Raw genomic sequence first — 16,587 nt, 5'->3', positions numbered from 1 at the left:
AAACTATAATCATTAGTAGACTTTGGTGATAGTGATAACTGATAGGTCCAATATAATCATGTAGGACATAGGCTTACAAATATTAGGAAAACCATAAAAATTAATCAAATATATTTTTCTTCATTAGAAAAAATAATTATTAATAACTACTTCAAATAATTTAATTATGCTTCTGATGTCTCCACACAACTATCAATTAAACTAAATTTATATCTGATATCTCTGGTGTATCATATAAACTAGATTAAGTGTTAAGTAAAGTGTTTTTAACGACGAAATTAGTGGATAGAAAAAGTTGTAATAACAAAAAATTTAGTGCTAATAATGTTACATAAAAGTTAAGATATGTAATTTTGATAGGAAAGAGGGGTTAATCTGAATTGCTACTTTTGGTAATTCTCTAACCGTAATTTGTTGCTGATTTTCATGGCTAATATATATAAACGACACAGATCAGTGATGAAAATTTGAAGTAAGAGAAGAGAAGCGCTTTTATATAAACACCATTTTTGTTCTAAACAAAACGGAAAACGAAAAGTTGAAAAAAAAAGGAAAAAAAATTGCGTTAGGGTTTGACTGTGAAATTGCAAAATCGCGTGTGGAATAATCGATTCCGTCAAGTTCGGTTTTATACGGTGAAAGATCCTTTCTGAATTGCGCACCGAAAGTCGCGGATTCTAGAGAGAGAAAAAGAGTTGTGTCAGTATCAGCAGCTAGAGAGAGAAAATGGTGGTTGTTGTGATTTTTTGAACGTTGCGATCGGAGGGAAAATAATGTGGTTTTGTTGAAATTGAGAGGGATTGTTGAGGTTATTGCATTTTTCTCGGTGTTTTTGTTTTGTTTGGAGTTTGTTATTGTTTTTCAGTGGGAGTGATCTCAATTGTGTGGTAATGTAGGTGGTGAATTTTGGGTGACTGAATGCAATCTGGCGGCGCCGGCAGCGGTGGGCCCGGCCGGAATCCGGCAGGGCGGGCAGCGTCGACGTCGTCAGCGGCTGCGTCGCCGTCTTCTTCGTCTTCGGCGGCTTCTCATATGGGATTGGACTCATTGCAGCAGCAACAGCAGATGATGGGTTCTTCTAGACAGGTGTGGATTTTGAATTGTTTTAGCTGAGTTTCTGTGATGGTTTGATAGAATGGTAGAATTTTGTATTACTCTGATGGCAAATTCTTCTTCATGGTTTTTCTGTTCTGGTAATTCAGTTGTGTCAGATTTTTCAACACATGATTGGCTTTGGAAATGAGAATGTTTGTCTTAAAGCTAATTGGTTGTCAGGGTTTATGGTTTTCTTTTGAACTAATTGTTTTTCAGGCATTTCAAATAATAATATAGAAACTGATGGAATCATTATTGAATAATATGGAAACTGATTCAATCATTGTACATGCAAATGATTGGCTTGGAATTTTTTACTGCTGATGTGTCAGTTCTGGTCTAGCTTCCTTTTAATCACACACCTAACAGATTGCACCTTTCTGTTGACTTTGAATTTTTTATTAATTAATTCGTCTTTGGGTTTAATTTTTGTTCATATATGATGTTCAACTATAGAAAAGTATGAGTGTTTTGTTAATGTTTTTTTTTTTCATGCAGTTTTTTAGGTTTCCTTTTATAAGTCATGTTATTTTGTGTTTGTGTTTAATGAAGAACTCCCTTCTTTTCTCTTTATTTTTCTCTCTCTGCAGGTGCTATTGTTGAAATTTTAATACTATTAATTTTACATTTTGGATCCCCTTGCCCTTTATTTATCTTTAAGTAAATAAGTTGGAAAACATTTATTAGTTCTGGATTGTAACCAAAGAAGATAGACTTCAGCTTTCTAAAAAGTGTCGTTTCGTCATCTTTTGTGAATTGTCAGCTTGTCTTAATTGTTCCCGCTGCTTCTCTCTTCTGTTATTTTAAGTAAAGACGTTTGATGTCAATAATTAAAATCGTTTGTTTCTTATTTGATTTACAGTTTTCTATCAAATGCAGTCTTAATGGGAAAATAGTCATTGTATCTACCTCAAAGTAGTGTGATCATTAAATATGATTGATTTCTTTATGTTATGTACTTGTTGTACTTAAGGAATATGCTTTCATGGTTATATAATATACTTCCGGAGAGGCCATAGTTTCTTTATTTCCTTTGTAGCCATGTATATAATAACATTTATAACACCCTACACACAAGTTCTTCAAATTTTGGTAATGCTTTTTAAGATAGGCAGTCAACAGTGGTGTTGTAGATTTTGTGAACCAAATTAGCTTATGTTATACTTGACAAGTATTTGTCTACCCGTCTTTGTCTTGAAATCTATGAGATTTTCACTGTGATCTAAGTTACAATTTTTTTTTAAAAATTTTGAATCATATCATTTATACTGTGGAATGATGACATTTTCTCAACTGATATATATGCAGTCATTTCAACAGCAACTGCGTAGAAAACCTGAAGGGAATGAAGCGGTGCTGGCATATCAAGCAGGGCTTCAAGGAGTATTTGGGAATAACAATTACTCATCTTCTACTGCCATGCAACGGCCTCAGCAGTCTAGAAATTTTTTCGATTCAGCTCAACATGGACCCAACCAGGGTCAAGGCATTGAGCAGCAGATGCTAAGTCCTGTCCAACAAGCATATTATCAATATGCTCTCCAGAGTTCTCAACAAAAGTCTGCTTTGGCAATGCAGTCACAACAGCAATCTAAAATGGAAATGTCAGGTCACACATCTGTTAAGGATCAAGAAATGCGAATGGGAAATTTTAAATTGCAGGAGCTTATGGCAATGCAGGCAGGGAATCAGGGCCAAGGATCAACTTCTAGGAATTCATCTGAACATTTTTCTCATGGTGAAAAGAGGATAGAGCATGGACATCAGCTAGCTCCTGATAAGAAGAATGAAGAAAAGCCTTCAACTCATGGACCAGCCATTGGACATTTGATGCCTGTGCAAGCACTATCAACTCAGCAGAGCATGCCAAATGCTATGAACAACCAGATTGCTATGTCTGCTCAACTCCGAGCTATGCAGGCATGGGCACAAGAACGGAATATTGATCTATCACAACCTGCAAATGCTAACTTAGTGGCTCAGCTCATTCCCTTGATGCAATCAAAGATGATTCAACTACCAAACGAAAACATTACTAGCATTGGTGCTCAGTCCTCCTCTGTCCCCGTTTCAAACCAGCAGGTTACTTCTCCGGAAGTTGCAAGCGAGGGATCTGCTCGTGCTAATTCATCTAGCGGTGTGTCTGAACAGGTAGTTTCTGCAAAAGCCAGGCAGACAGCTCCACCCAGCCATTTGGGCTTACCCGTCAATGCTGGTGTGGCTGGAAACTCCAGTGACATGGCAGTGCAGCAGTTCAGTCTTCATAGTAGAGATGCTCAAGGATCTTCGAAGCAATCTGTTGTAGCTGGTAATGGAATGCCTTCTATGCATCCACATCAATCTTCTTCAAACATGAGCTTAGGTGCAGATAGTTCTTTGAATGCAAAACCTTCATCATCTGGATCTGGTTCGGAACCTGCAAAAGTGCAGTACAGCCAACAATTAATCCAACGTGCTTCCCAGGCTGGAGGGCTGATAAAGGAAGGAGGCTCCGGAAATTATACCAAGCCTCAAGGGGCACCGTCTCATACGGCTCAAAAACGAATTGGTTTTACCAAACATCAGCTCCATGTTCTTAAAGCACAGATACTAGCGTTTAGGCGGCTGAAGGTTAACCTCTGCCTCAATTGAGTTTTCTTTGGTGCCCATTTCACTTGTGATCATATCCCTTTGTTTCTCATTGTCTATGGCTTTCTGCTTCTGCTTGCCTACTTTTTGTGTTTATATAAGCCCTATGAAGATTTACTATATCATATCTGATTCTTTGCAAAAAAAACTATATAATTTCTAATGAAGATTGTGCTCACTAATATTCTATTTTCTGTTGGTTGATAGAAAGGTGAAAGTACACTTCCTCAAGAACTTCTTCAGGCCATTACTCCACCACCTCTTCATTTGCAAGTGAAGCAGCCAATTCACTCTTCAGGAGGCCAGAATCAAGATAAATCTGCGGGAAATACTGTGGTAGAACAAACAAGGAGGAATGATTCCAATACCAAGGATTCACAACCAATCACATCTCTTGATGGAAATTCTTCTAAGCAGGAAACTTTTGTAAGAGATCAGATATCCACTGGAGCAGCAGTTCATAGGCAAGCTATGCCTTCTGTGACAAAGGTCTCCATTGGAAAGGAAGAGCAGCAATCCATTGGATGCTCTGCTAAGTCAGACCAGGAAACTGAACATGGAATTAACAGAGCTCCTGTTAGAACTGAGTTAGCATTAGATAAAGGAAAGGCTGTTGCTTCCCAGGCTTCCATAACTGACATTGCACAAATTAATAAACCTGCACAGTCAAGCACTGTTGGCCAGCCAAAGGATACAGGACCCACCAAAAACTATCATGGGCCCCTATTTGATTTTCCTTTCTTCACTAGGAAACATGATTCCTTTGGGTCATCAATGATGGTAAACAACAACAACAATAATTTGTCACTGGCATATGATGTAAAAGAGCTTCTTTACGAGGAAGGCATGGAAGTTTTTAACAAGAGAAGAACAGAGAATCTAAAGAAGATTGAAGGATTACTTGCGGTAAACTTAGAGAGGAAAAGAATTAGGCCAGATCTTGTATTGAAGTTGCAAATTGAAGAGAAAAAGCTTCGCCTTATAGATCTTCAGGCTCGTTTAAGAGATGAGATTGATCAACAGCAACAGGAGATAATGGCAATGCCAGATAGGCCATATCGCAAGTTTGTTCGGCTGTGCGAACGTCAGCGTGTGGAACTCGCTAGACAAGTGCAGTCATCTCAGAAAGCTTTAAGGGATAAGCAACTGAAATCTATATTCCAATGGCGCAAGAAGCTTCTTGAAGTTCACTGGGCCATTCGTGATGCCCGTACTGCCCGTAATAGAGGGGTGGCCAAATATCACGAAAAGATGTTGAAAGAGTTCTCAAAACATAAGGACGATGACAGGAACAAGAGGATGGAGGCCTTAAAAAACAATGATGTTGACAGATATAGGGAGATGTTGCTGGAGCAACAGACTAGCCTTCCAGGTGATGCTGCGGAGAGATACACTGTACTTTCAACTTTCTTAACTCAGACTGAAGAGTATCTCCAAAAATTAGGAAGTAAGATAACTTCTGCCAAAAATCATCAGGAAGTGGAGGAGGCAGCAAAAGCTGCAGCAGCTGCCGCACAATTACAGGCATGATTCATTATTTTCCCCTCTCCCTAAATTTTTAAAAAAAAAAGAAAAAAGAAAAGGAAAACTCTAATGGCCTGAGGGAAAACTTTTACATTTTGTGTGCCTTTTGATTTTGTAACACTTATAACTTCTTTTTGAAATCATCTACTTATCATTGATCCATTATTTTATGATTAAAGGGTCTTTCTGAAGAAGAAGTCAGAGCTGCAGCAGCTTGTGCTGGAGAAGAAGTGATGATTAGAAATCGTTTTACAGAGATGAATGCTCCAAACGATGGCTCATCTTCTGTCAGCAAGTGAGTTTTGTTCAATTTGTGTATCTCTAGTTTTGAGCTTTTGGCACAAGAATGCTTGAGGTCAAGTGCATTGTAGTACTGGCTTTTGGCATGAAATTTACCATTACCTTTTAAAAAAAAATTTAATGACTTACTATTCTTTACCTAAATTAACCTTTTAAACATTTATTGGTTATATAATATGTCTGATGCCTTCTGGTTACCTTCATTGGCCACATACCAGGTATTACAACCTTGCTCATGCTGTGAATGAAAAAGTTTTAAGGCAGCCATCAATGTTGCGGGCTGGAACATTGAGAGAGTATCAGCTTGTAGGTTTCTACAGTTAGTGAAATTGTTCGCATTTTCTTATCTTTGAGTAAATTTTCAAGTATTTGTCATGTTATTTATGAAGGTTGGATTGCAATGGATGCTTTCTTTGTATAACAACAAGTTAAATGGAATCTTGGCTGATGAGATGGGTCTTGGTAAAACAGTCCAGGTTAGTATAATGTTCTGCTGTGTCCTCCCTTAAAATGGGTGTGACCTCTATTGTGTGTTTTTACCGCCAAGTGTTTATACACTACATATTGAAATTCATTGTGTCATAGGTGGGAGATGAAAGTAAGAGGATTATTCTTATGTTTTTAAATGTTAATTGAAGTGTATATAATATTAATTACTTGTTGGCTGTGTACACCTCTTGTCAACTTAAATATTTCTACCTTGTCCAGGTTATGGCGTTAATTGCATACTTAATGGAATTTAAAGGAAACTATGGCCCACATCTTATAATAGTTCCAAATGCCGTTTTGGTTAACTGGAAGGTGTGCTTCAACTTATTCATTTCAATAATATACCTTTTCTCTGTGATTTAGTGTGCCTAAACCCAAAAATATGCATTGACTCTGCAGAGTGAATTGCATACTTGGTTACCATCTGTGTCATGCATTTTTTATGTTGGAATGAAGGATCACCGGTCAAAATTATTTTCTCAAGTAAGTGTGCCACAACCTATTGATGTACAGTATACTGTTAGGAGTAATTCAATCAGCCCCAAGTGTTTTATATTTGCAGGAGGTTATGGCTATGAAATTTAATGTCCTTGTGACTACTTATGAGTTCATCATGTATGACCGAGCAAAGCTTTCAAAAATTGATTGGAGGTATATCGTAATTGATGAAGCTCAGAGAATGAAGGATAGAGAGTCAGTTTTAGCTCGTGATCTTGATAGATATCGGTGTCACAGACGCCTGCTTCTGACAGGAACACCTTTACAGGTTTGTTTTGTTCTGGTTTGATATGAAATGCATTATGGATGTGGTTTCCTACAAACTCAGAATCTTTTATGCCCCAATTGAACCAAACATCAGCATATCTTAAAACATCCAGATTTCTGTAATATTGTCAGCTTGTTATTCCCTTGCTAACTAATAGCAACAGCAACATTTAAACCATTTATATGTCTTTACTCTTCACCATATAGCTACTTAAATTGTTCACGTGTCTTCACCATATAGCTACTTAAATTGTTCACACGTCTTCACCATATAGCTACTTAAATTGTTCACACGTCTTCACCATATAGCTACTTAAATTGTTCACATGTCTTCACCATATAGCTTAAGCTGTTAGGAAAATCAGTTCTTGACACATGGTATCGAATCTTCTATTGCCAAGGGGTCATAAGCTTCAACCTTCGCTTCCGACCATGTACGGATCACAACTTTTTTCAGAAGCTGGAGAAATATATTATTCATTTATATGAGTAGTTTTAGTTTGCTGGTTCTTTTTTGAGTGAGTAAAAACTTAAAATATCCACACAAGGCTAGACTCAGCTTTTGCCAAGTTCAAATCCTAGTCTTGCCATGCTTGCTTAAATGCTGATGCTAAGATGTGGTTTGAGACTTTTAGCATTATAGTTCATTTAGTTTACAGTCCGAAATTACCTCAATGAATGCTATTAATAAGGCCTTTTATTGAAGTTTGAATGATAGTTTAATTATAAATAAATCTCAAAATAGGTTTCTTGTTGTCACCGAAACTTTGGGGTCAAGTATGCATATCATATTTTGGCAATGACAGTTGTGGATGTTCAGTTGATTCTTTAATGTGCAAAGTTCTCTGTCTAATGATTCATAATTTTGACGAGTGTTTCTTTATAAAATATGTAAGCTAATGCTTAAACTATTATGTCTTTTCCTACATGTTAATTTTAATGTAGATGTCATTTTGCCAAGTGATAGATCTGAGATTCCTTGTGCAGTGCATATCTTGTTGATGAAATTGTTAATGCTTTAATTTTCTCTGCAGAATGATTTGAAGGAACTTTGGTCACTTTTAAATTTACTTCTTCCTGAGGTTTTTGACAATAAGAAAGCCTTTAATGATTGGTTCTCAAAACCATTTCAAAAGGAAGATCCCACCCAAAATGCAGAGGATGATTGGCTTGAGACAGAGAAGAAAGTTATCATTATCCATCGGCTTCATCAGATTCTTGAGCCTTTCATGCTCAGGCGCCGTGTTGAAGAGGTTGAAGGCTCGCTACCACCAAAGGTTTGACTACTACAACTCTTAACCTTTTAATGTACTTTGTGGCATAGTCCTGATACCAGTGCTGCACTGCAGGTATCCATAGTTTTACGATGTAGAATGTCAGCCTTCCAGAGTGCCATTTATGACTGGATCAAATCAACCGGAACTCTCCGTCTTAATCCTGAGGAAGAGAAACTCCGGATGCAAAAAAGCCCGTTATACCAGGCAAAGCAGTATAAAACTTTAAATAATAGATGCATGGAGCTACGGAAAACTTGCAATCATCCATTGCTTAATTACCCATTTTTTAATGATTTATCTAAAGAGTTTATGGTGAAGTGTTGTGGGAAATTGTGGATGCTGGATAGGATTCTCATAAAACTTCAAAGAACCGGACATCGAGTTTTGCTGTTTAGTACCATGACAAAACTCCTAGACATATTGGAAGAGTACCTGCAATGGCGAAGACTTGTGTACAGAAGAATTGACGGGACAACAACTTTGGATGACCGTGAATCAGCTATAGTGGACTTCAATAGCCCTAATTCTGACTGTTTCATCTTCTTGCTTAGTATTAGGGCTGCTGGGAGAGGCCTTAACCTTCAGTCTGCTGACACAGTAGTCATATATGATCCTGACCCAAACCCTAAAAATGAAGAGCAGGCCGTGGCTAGAGCTCATCGCATTGGACAAAAAAGAGAAGTTAAAGTTATCTACATGGAAGCTGTTGTTGACAAAATCTCTAGCCATCAGAAGGAGGATGAACGGAGAAGTGGAGGCACTATTGATATGGAGGATGAGCTTGCAGGTAAGGATCGTTATATAGGATCCATTGAGAGCCTCATAAGGAGCAATATTCAACAATATAAGATTGATATGGCTGACGAGGTTATTAATGCTGGACGTTTTGATCAAAGGACAACACATGAAGAGAGGCGTTTGACTTTGGAGACATTATTGCATGACGACGAACGGTGTCAAGAAACTGTCCACGATGTTCCTTCATTGCAGGAGGTAAATCGCATGATTGCTAGGAATGAAGAGGAAGTTGAATTGTTTGATCAAATGGATGAAGAAGAGGAATGGCTTGAGAAGATGACTCAGTATCATCAGGTGCCTAAGTGGCTTCGAGCCAGTACAAGAGATGTGAATGCTGCTATTGCTGCTTCATCCAAAAGATCATCAAAGAAAAACACTTTTTCGGGTGGTAATGTTGGCTTGGAATCCAGTGAAATGGGTTCTGAAAGGAGAAGGGGGCGACCAAAGGGAAAAAAGAATCCTAATTATAAAGAGTTGGAAGATGAAATTGGGGAATCCTCTGAAGAAATCTCTGAAGACAGAAATGAAGATTCTGCACATGAGGAAGATGATGGGTATTGTGGGGCTGATGGAGCTCAACCCGTGGATAAAGATAAGAATGTTACTCCTTCTGATGCTGAATATAAATTTCCTAGGTCTTCAGAAGGTGCTAGAAATATTCACGTGGTTAAAGAAATCGGTTCTTCAGCATCATCTGCAGACTGTCAAAGACCAACACAAACCGTGTCGCCATCAGTTTCTTCTCAGAAATTTGCTTCCCTGTCTGCGCTGGATGCCAAGCCAAGTTCGGTCTCAAAAAGGATGGTACACACTTTATTTTGAATATTTTACTATTTTGCCAGGTGATTGTTTTTGTTCTATTACATTCTTATTAATATCTTCTGATAACTTTTACCAGGGAGATGAGTTAGAAGAAGGGGAAATTGCAGTATCTGGTGAATCTCACATGTATCATCAACAATCCGGAAGTTGGATTCATGATCGTGATGAAGGTGAGGAAGAACAAGTTTTGCAGAAACCCAAGATTAAGCGTAAACGTAGTCTTCGTGTGCGGCCTCGTCACACCATGGAAAGGCTTGAGGAAAAGTCTGGCAGTGAGATGGCATCTCTTCAACGTGGAGAATCATCTCTTTTACTAAGCAATAAATATCAATTGCATACAAGGATCGCCCCTGAATCAAAATCATTTGAAGATTCCATTGCCAGTAAGCATGATAAGAAAGAACCTATATTTAAAAATAAGCGAAATTTACCTTCAAGGAAAGTACCTAATGCATCCAAATTACATGGCCTACCTAAGTCCAGTCGTTTGAACTGCACATCTTCTCCTTCAGAAGATAGTGGTGAACACTCTAGAGAAAGTTTGAAGGGGAAGCCTATCAATTTAAGTGGATCTGCAGCTCATGGCACTAAAATGGCTGAAATCATCCAGAGAGGGGTATGTGCCATTAAGTAATCAATGTTGTGTCTACTTTTCTGCATCTATCTTATTTTTTCCTGGATGGAATTGATCTTACTGCATTTTATAAGGACTTCCAATAGAAACTCTTAATAATCTTACACAATTTTAATGAGCTAGTAATATATTGCTAATAAATTTTTGAGTATCTGATAGGTTTCTTTACCCATGTAACCTTGAAAGTGTTTCTTATTTTGTTCTGTTTTTCACCATAACTTTCTGTTGGATATGTAAATTGTAATCTCACCTCCTTTATTTTAACAGTTATGTTAAATAATCTATTTAGAAATGTTTCATGTCATATTGTTTTGTCTGCCTGCTCACTTAGTGGAACTATATGAATTCATACAACTTATGTACTTGCAGTGTAAAAATGTAATTAGCAAGCTTCAAAGGAGAATAGACAAGGAAGGCCATCAAATTGTACCTTTGCTGACAGATTTATGGAAGAGGATTGAGAATTCTGGGTTCTCTGGTGGTTCTAGGAACAAACTCTTGGATTTAAGAAAGATTGACCAGAGAATTGATAGACTGGAGTACAATGGAGTAATGGAGCTTGTGTTTGATGTACAATTCATGTTGAAGAGTGCGATGCATTTCTATGGGTACTCATATGAGGTAAGGTTTCTTATCATTGTTTAAAATTGCTTTAACAAAAACATAAACTGATCAATTGTATTTTGCATGATTGAGATGGCTGTCGAATAAGAAGTTGATAATAACACAAGGGTTGTTTATATATGATCTCTATTTTTGCAAAAGGTTAAAAGTTTTGAGTGATCATTATTCACAGGTAAGATCTGAAGCAAGGAAGGTTCATGATCTCTTTTTTGACATCTTGAAAATCTCATTTTCCGATATTGATTTCGGAGAAGCAAGAAGTGCACTTTCTTTTTCTGGTCCAGTTTCTGCCAGTACGGTAGCATCCTCAAGACAAGTGACTGCTGGTCCAAGTAGTAAGAGAAAGAGAGGGAAGAATGATACGGAGACTGATCCATTCCCTACACAAAAGCCACTGCAACGTGGATCCACTTCCAATGGCGAAACTGGCAGGATCAAAGTCCAATTGCCTCAGAAGGTATCAAAAACTGGAAGTGGCAGTTCCAGTGCCAGGGAGCAACTTCAGCAGGATAGTCCTTCAATGCTTGTTCACCCAGGTGAACTGGTTGTATGCAAGAAGAAAAGAAATGAGAGAGAAAAACCATCAGGGAAGTTTAGGATTGGATCAACTGGTCCTATTTCACCCCCTAGCCTGGTTCTTGCTGTGAGAAGTCCGACTTCAGGTTCAGGTTCAGGTTCTACCCCTAGGACTGGCCATGCACAGAAACCAAATGGGTCTGGTGGGTTAGTTGGATGGGCAAATCCCGTGAAGCGGATGAGGACAGATTCTGGGAAGAGGAGACCAAGCCATATGTAGATTTTTTACCGTGATACAAAGGATGGTATATAATTGGAAACATTGCTGTTAGTTTCAGGAAAGAATTTTAGTTGCCCTTATTATCCATGGATAGAGTTGTTCAGCATAAACTGTTAATAATATAGAGTTAGGTCATCTTTAGTATTTTAGAGCTACCTTCAATGGGGTTATATTACAGGCGATTAAATTTTTTGATTGGATATATGCTGCATCTTGCAGGAACTGCTTTTACCATAGATATATATATGCTGAATCTCTTATGTATATTAACTTGCTGGTTCATGTTAGTTCATTCAATAATTAATAATTGTTTCTACATGGCCCTGTTTTCCCCCATTGAGAGCAAACCCTTCCAAATTATTATTATATGTACTAATAAACCTATGAACTATTGATTTGAACCAACCTAAAGTTTAGGTACTGTGGATGTTACAGTTTAGTTAGAAAATCGAACTGAATCACAACAAAAGTTTATTGAAACTGATTTTTTTTTTTGGAATCAAATTAACTTTTATTTCCAAAAAACCATAAGTACAAACTGATCAAAAGATCCAGGTATGAAATATCAAAAGGACAAAACTAAGTTACTCTATGTAAAGAGAATCCTTATCAATGTGTGTGTTGAGTGTCCTATTGAGGGCACATCTATTGACAATATAAAATTTAATGTTCTCAATTAAGTTTGGCTGCAGCTTTCGGCATCCATGTCATGATATCTTAAGCTTTCAAATAATAGATGTTAGATCCATTTAACCCAAAGTTTATCAGTTTTGGATTGAATGTTCCATAGTAGCTTGCCCGTATTGGAACCGATTTTAATTTGTTTATAATCAAATTTAACCAAATTACTGGTTTCGTACCCCGTTTTATTGAACAATTTTTAAAAAAAATAAAACTATTTGTTTAGGTGAATTGAAACGCTATATTTGTTTTTGAAATAATTAATAAAAAATTATTTTAGATTTTTTATTTTTTATTTTTTTTTATACAAAAGAGGGCCAAAGCCCAAATTTACCATATTTTTTTGTTGATAAGCATGCTTTTTTTACTATTAAAAAATATAATGGTGTTTAAATTTAAATCGATTTAAATTAAAATCATAGACCTTTCAAATACATTAAAAAGCATATAAAATTAAATTTTAACGAATATCATATGTTTCAAATACGTGTTTAAGTTAGTCATCTAAAATTAAATTAGACGGCGCTTGATTTATCTTTAGATTCGATATTTTTTTATTAAAAAACAATTCAAACCATATTTCAATTTTTATTGTTTTTACTACATTTACATTTAATCTTATTGCTATTTTATATTTCTAATACTTACAAGTTATTCGAGTATTAGGTTGGATGAAGTAGCTCAACTAGCCTAACTAGTATGTACTAGTTGAGATAAAGTGTAAACTACTAATTTAAGGTACTAGTTGAGATAAATGAGTGTAAACTATTGATCTAAGATTTAATTCTTGTCGACAATATTTATTTATTATATTTATGTATTAATGTAAATAAATTATTGATATTTATACATCAACAACTTTGATAAAAAAAATCATAACATGAACTAATAAACCTATCAACTAAAATCTCTGAAATATTTAAATTGAATTCAAAATTGATTATAAAGTTTATTTGTTGAATTGATGAAAACTACCACCAACAAGTGTAACAATATTTAAATACTGACTATAGAATTATATAATAAAGTGATAATTAAATATTATTTAAAATAGTTATTTTATTTTTAAAATAAAATCTATTTAAAAAAAATATTTTGTACATGTTAAAAAAAGTATACATGCGTGGCACACCTATGTTAGTAGAGGTAGCCAGGGGCTTTAGAATTTGCGTGGTTTAAGGTAAGTTAATGATGGTGTGAAGTCCTATTTTTGAGTGTTTTCTATGAGGTGGGAGCAAGCTCCATAAGAAGTAGTAACTGCTCCACCTTGATTGAGAAAGTTGTTGATTGCCTACTTCTTAGAGAATCGTAACCAGGACTTCTTGCACATGCGGTTATAGACTATGCACATGACATCCTACACGGTTCTTATTAAAGTGAGTCACCTATTAAATGGTGTTTACACTTGGGCGATATATTCTGGGGCAGGCACCTGATTAGGCTTGGCCCCGTATCTTCCTATTGTGGGATTTTACAAATATATCACTACATAGTCCCTCAAGAACGAGGGCTTGTAAAGGGCTAAGTGATTAAGATCCCCATCCCTTTCAAGCGACATGAGTCGAGTCTCTTAGTTAGGGGTTAGTTCCACATTTAGGGGCGAGTCCCTTAGTTAGGGGATGTATCATCAAGCTCCTACCAGGTGTCTCCTGCGTAACTCGTATGTCACCCGAGGGATGTTAAGCATCAGTCAAGTGACTTTTAGAGACGTTCAAATGTCATTGAGTTATAAGAGCTTGATTGTTTAGTGAGAAATAATCGTGCATGACATTTAATGCTACTCATGATGGTTTTCCTGGGAAAAACCCAGTCTAGTTTCTTTCCTCACATGTGTCCTTGACATGTGGAACCCCTTCCACTTCTCGCAATAGTTGCGCTATTAGGAATGTAAGTTGCTTGTGGTATTGGTTTTTTCCTATAAAGAACCTTGATTTTCTTTTCAGAAAGACATTTTCCTCTCCCTTCCATTTTAGAATTTCTGATTTGTTTAACCTTAGAAAATTCATATGTGCTTCTTTAAGTTCAAATAGGAGAGGAGAAGATTATGGTATTTATTAATCTCTTAGGGATTCAAATACTACAACTTTTTGACCTCTTCCCTCTCATAAAAAATTAATGGCTAGGAAGAAAGCTTTGTGTGTCCATGTTCGAGTCATTGTATCCCTAGATTTTGACTTTGACAGAATCACGAGGTTTCGTTAGGATATTGGGTTCTCAAGTATGGGGCACAAGGAGGATGTAATTTTGGAGCCCTACTCAGAAACATAAAGAGCCAACATAGAAACCTTGAGTGGTTCATCCACCCCTTATTTTTTACTTGCATTTCCTATTATACATGAATTAGGGGTTCTTATACCTTTTATGCTTTTTAAGCAGACTTCCTAGCTATTTCTAATGTCACCCCTCCCAACTCACCCCCAATGTATGGAGCAACATTAGGGCCATTGAGATCATCTATTGTTATTTGGACGTCCTTCCCACCGTCGGGATAATCTTTTATTTTTTATCGTGTAGAGATCCTCCCAATTTGTGGTTGGGTAAATCCACACTATTTGTCTAGTAGACGTTTGCTGGAACCCTACATGGAGACTTATGAGGACTAGAAAGATAGATTCATGCAGTTCAGAGGGAGAGACAACTCTTCCATGCTGACCACTAAGGTGACATGTGCCTTTCACTTTCCTCTATTGTGGACAACGAATCCTCAGCTCATCAAGGAAATAGAATCCAGCGGCCTTTCCCTCCCTTGAGCGAGAGGTGATTTAGGTGTTAAGTTGCTTCCAACTTAGGAGCTCTTGTGCTCTAATCACTCTGGAACAAGAAGGTGACAGTGAGGTAGAGAAGTATCAGGGTAGGATTTTTGAAAGGAAACTTTTTACTTGATCTCTTCCTTACTACTTTTTACGTTTTAACACCATCATTTTGCAAAGGATATATCTAGAATCTTGCTCGATAAGAGGATGGGAGCCTGGTTTGGATGTAGGGCAAACAATTGCCTATGACTATCCCTCAGGATTACCCTAGATATTTATTGGCGGTTGGAAGAAAGAGGCAGGACAAGACGTCTTGTGATGGTGATGCTCGCCCTTCCAAGAGCCAAAGGCATGAGAAGGATCCCTCGTGAGTCCACCAGACAATATCCAAAAGAGAAAAGACAGGTGGGGAGACTGTTTCGTTGGCTGGGGCTCCTCGACCCTCATTGTGGAACGACCCTTCTTTCAATGCAGTAGAGTTCACCAGACATTGTCGCCCCTTTCTAGATAATTTCCCTAGTGAATATCAGTCAATTCACAACAAGTATTATTCCTATTTAACGAGACTTCCATAGGCTTAAATGTTGAGATGTCTCTTAATAGAGAAAGTATAAAGGGAAAAAATATCCAGTCGATTGGCGAGTTGCAGTCTAGGCTTGATTTTTTCAACGGGTGCATTCAAGAGCGTTAGAGAATGGTGACATCCATGGCAGATGAGCGGGATAATTTAAAGTCCTCTTGACGAATGTGGATTTAAAAGCTCATTTCCATACCGAGGAGGGGGTGTTTGAAAGGATCGCTCAAAACATACCCCAGTTCCATAAAAGATCTTAAGAAAGAGGCATCATCACTCAAGGAAGAAGTTGTGGCCGCTTTCGGTCAATACTTTAAGATGTCGAAGGAACATGTAATCTTCTTCTACTCGAACCTAGACTTTGTTAGAACAAGATTTGTTCTGATCAATATTCTTAGTTTTGATGATAGCAATGTATATGAATTTTGCTTGAGATAATGTGGTACTCTAATTCTATGCAATTTCCATTTCAGGAAATATATAAAGAGTATGCACAAATTCAGCGCAAGAAGACAAGAAGATGCTCTGCACTAAGCTGTTTGACTCTGGTGATATTCAAACGTTGTTTACACAAACATCAGATCAGAAGCAAGTACAAGATGGCAGGCTACGCTGACTGACAAAAGGAACGTTAGAAGCTATTAAAGGCAACGTCAGTTAAAGCAGGAAAAGCAAGGCTCGAGGTAGTTGACAAAAGAGTGAAACATTAAATGCAATGCTGTACGGATCACGCAACGCATTAAATGCTCCCAACGGTCATCTTCTCAAAGCCTATAAATAGAAGTTCTGATGAGAAGCTGAATACAACACTTTGCGCAAACTTACAG

General features: G+C 37.1%; 1 protein-coding gene across 1 annotated transcript; it reads left to right on the top strand.

Moving 5' to 3' along the window:
- Positions 1-390: 390 nt before the first annotated feature.
- LOC131627842 (ATP-dependent helicase BRM-like) lies at positions 391-11,947 on the top strand. The gene is made up of 15 exons (XM_058898705.1): positions 391-808; positions 897-1,086; positions 2,404-3,705; positions 3,931-5,247; positions 5,427-5,542; positions 5,766-5,853; positions 5,937-6,023; positions 6,256-6,348; positions 6,436-6,519; positions 6,599-6,802; positions 7,836-8,078; positions 8,151-9,680; positions 9,775-10,314; positions 10,702-10,958; positions 11,134-11,947. The coding sequence occupies exons 2-15, from the start codon at positions 919-921 to the stop codon at positions 11,750-11,752; spliced, it is 6,648 nt and encodes a 2,215-aa protein (XP_058754688.1). The 5' UTR covers positions 391-808; positions 897-918; the 3' UTR covers positions 11,753-11,947.
- The last annotated feature ends 4,640 nt before the right edge of the window (positions 11,948-16,587 follow it).

Source organism: Vicia villosa, unplaced genomic scaffold (assembly GCF_029867415.1).
Source record: "Vicia villosa cultivar HV-30 ecotype Madison, WI unplaced genomic scaffold, Vvil1.0 ctg.000402F_1_1, whole genome shotgun sequence".
NCBI classification, from domain to species: domain Eukaryota; kingdom Viridiplantae; phylum Streptophyta; class Magnoliopsida; order Fabales; family Fabaceae; genus Vicia; species Vicia villosa.
Note: the sequence above shows the minus strand (reverse complement) of the source record. Positions and strands in the feature narration are given on the sequence as shown.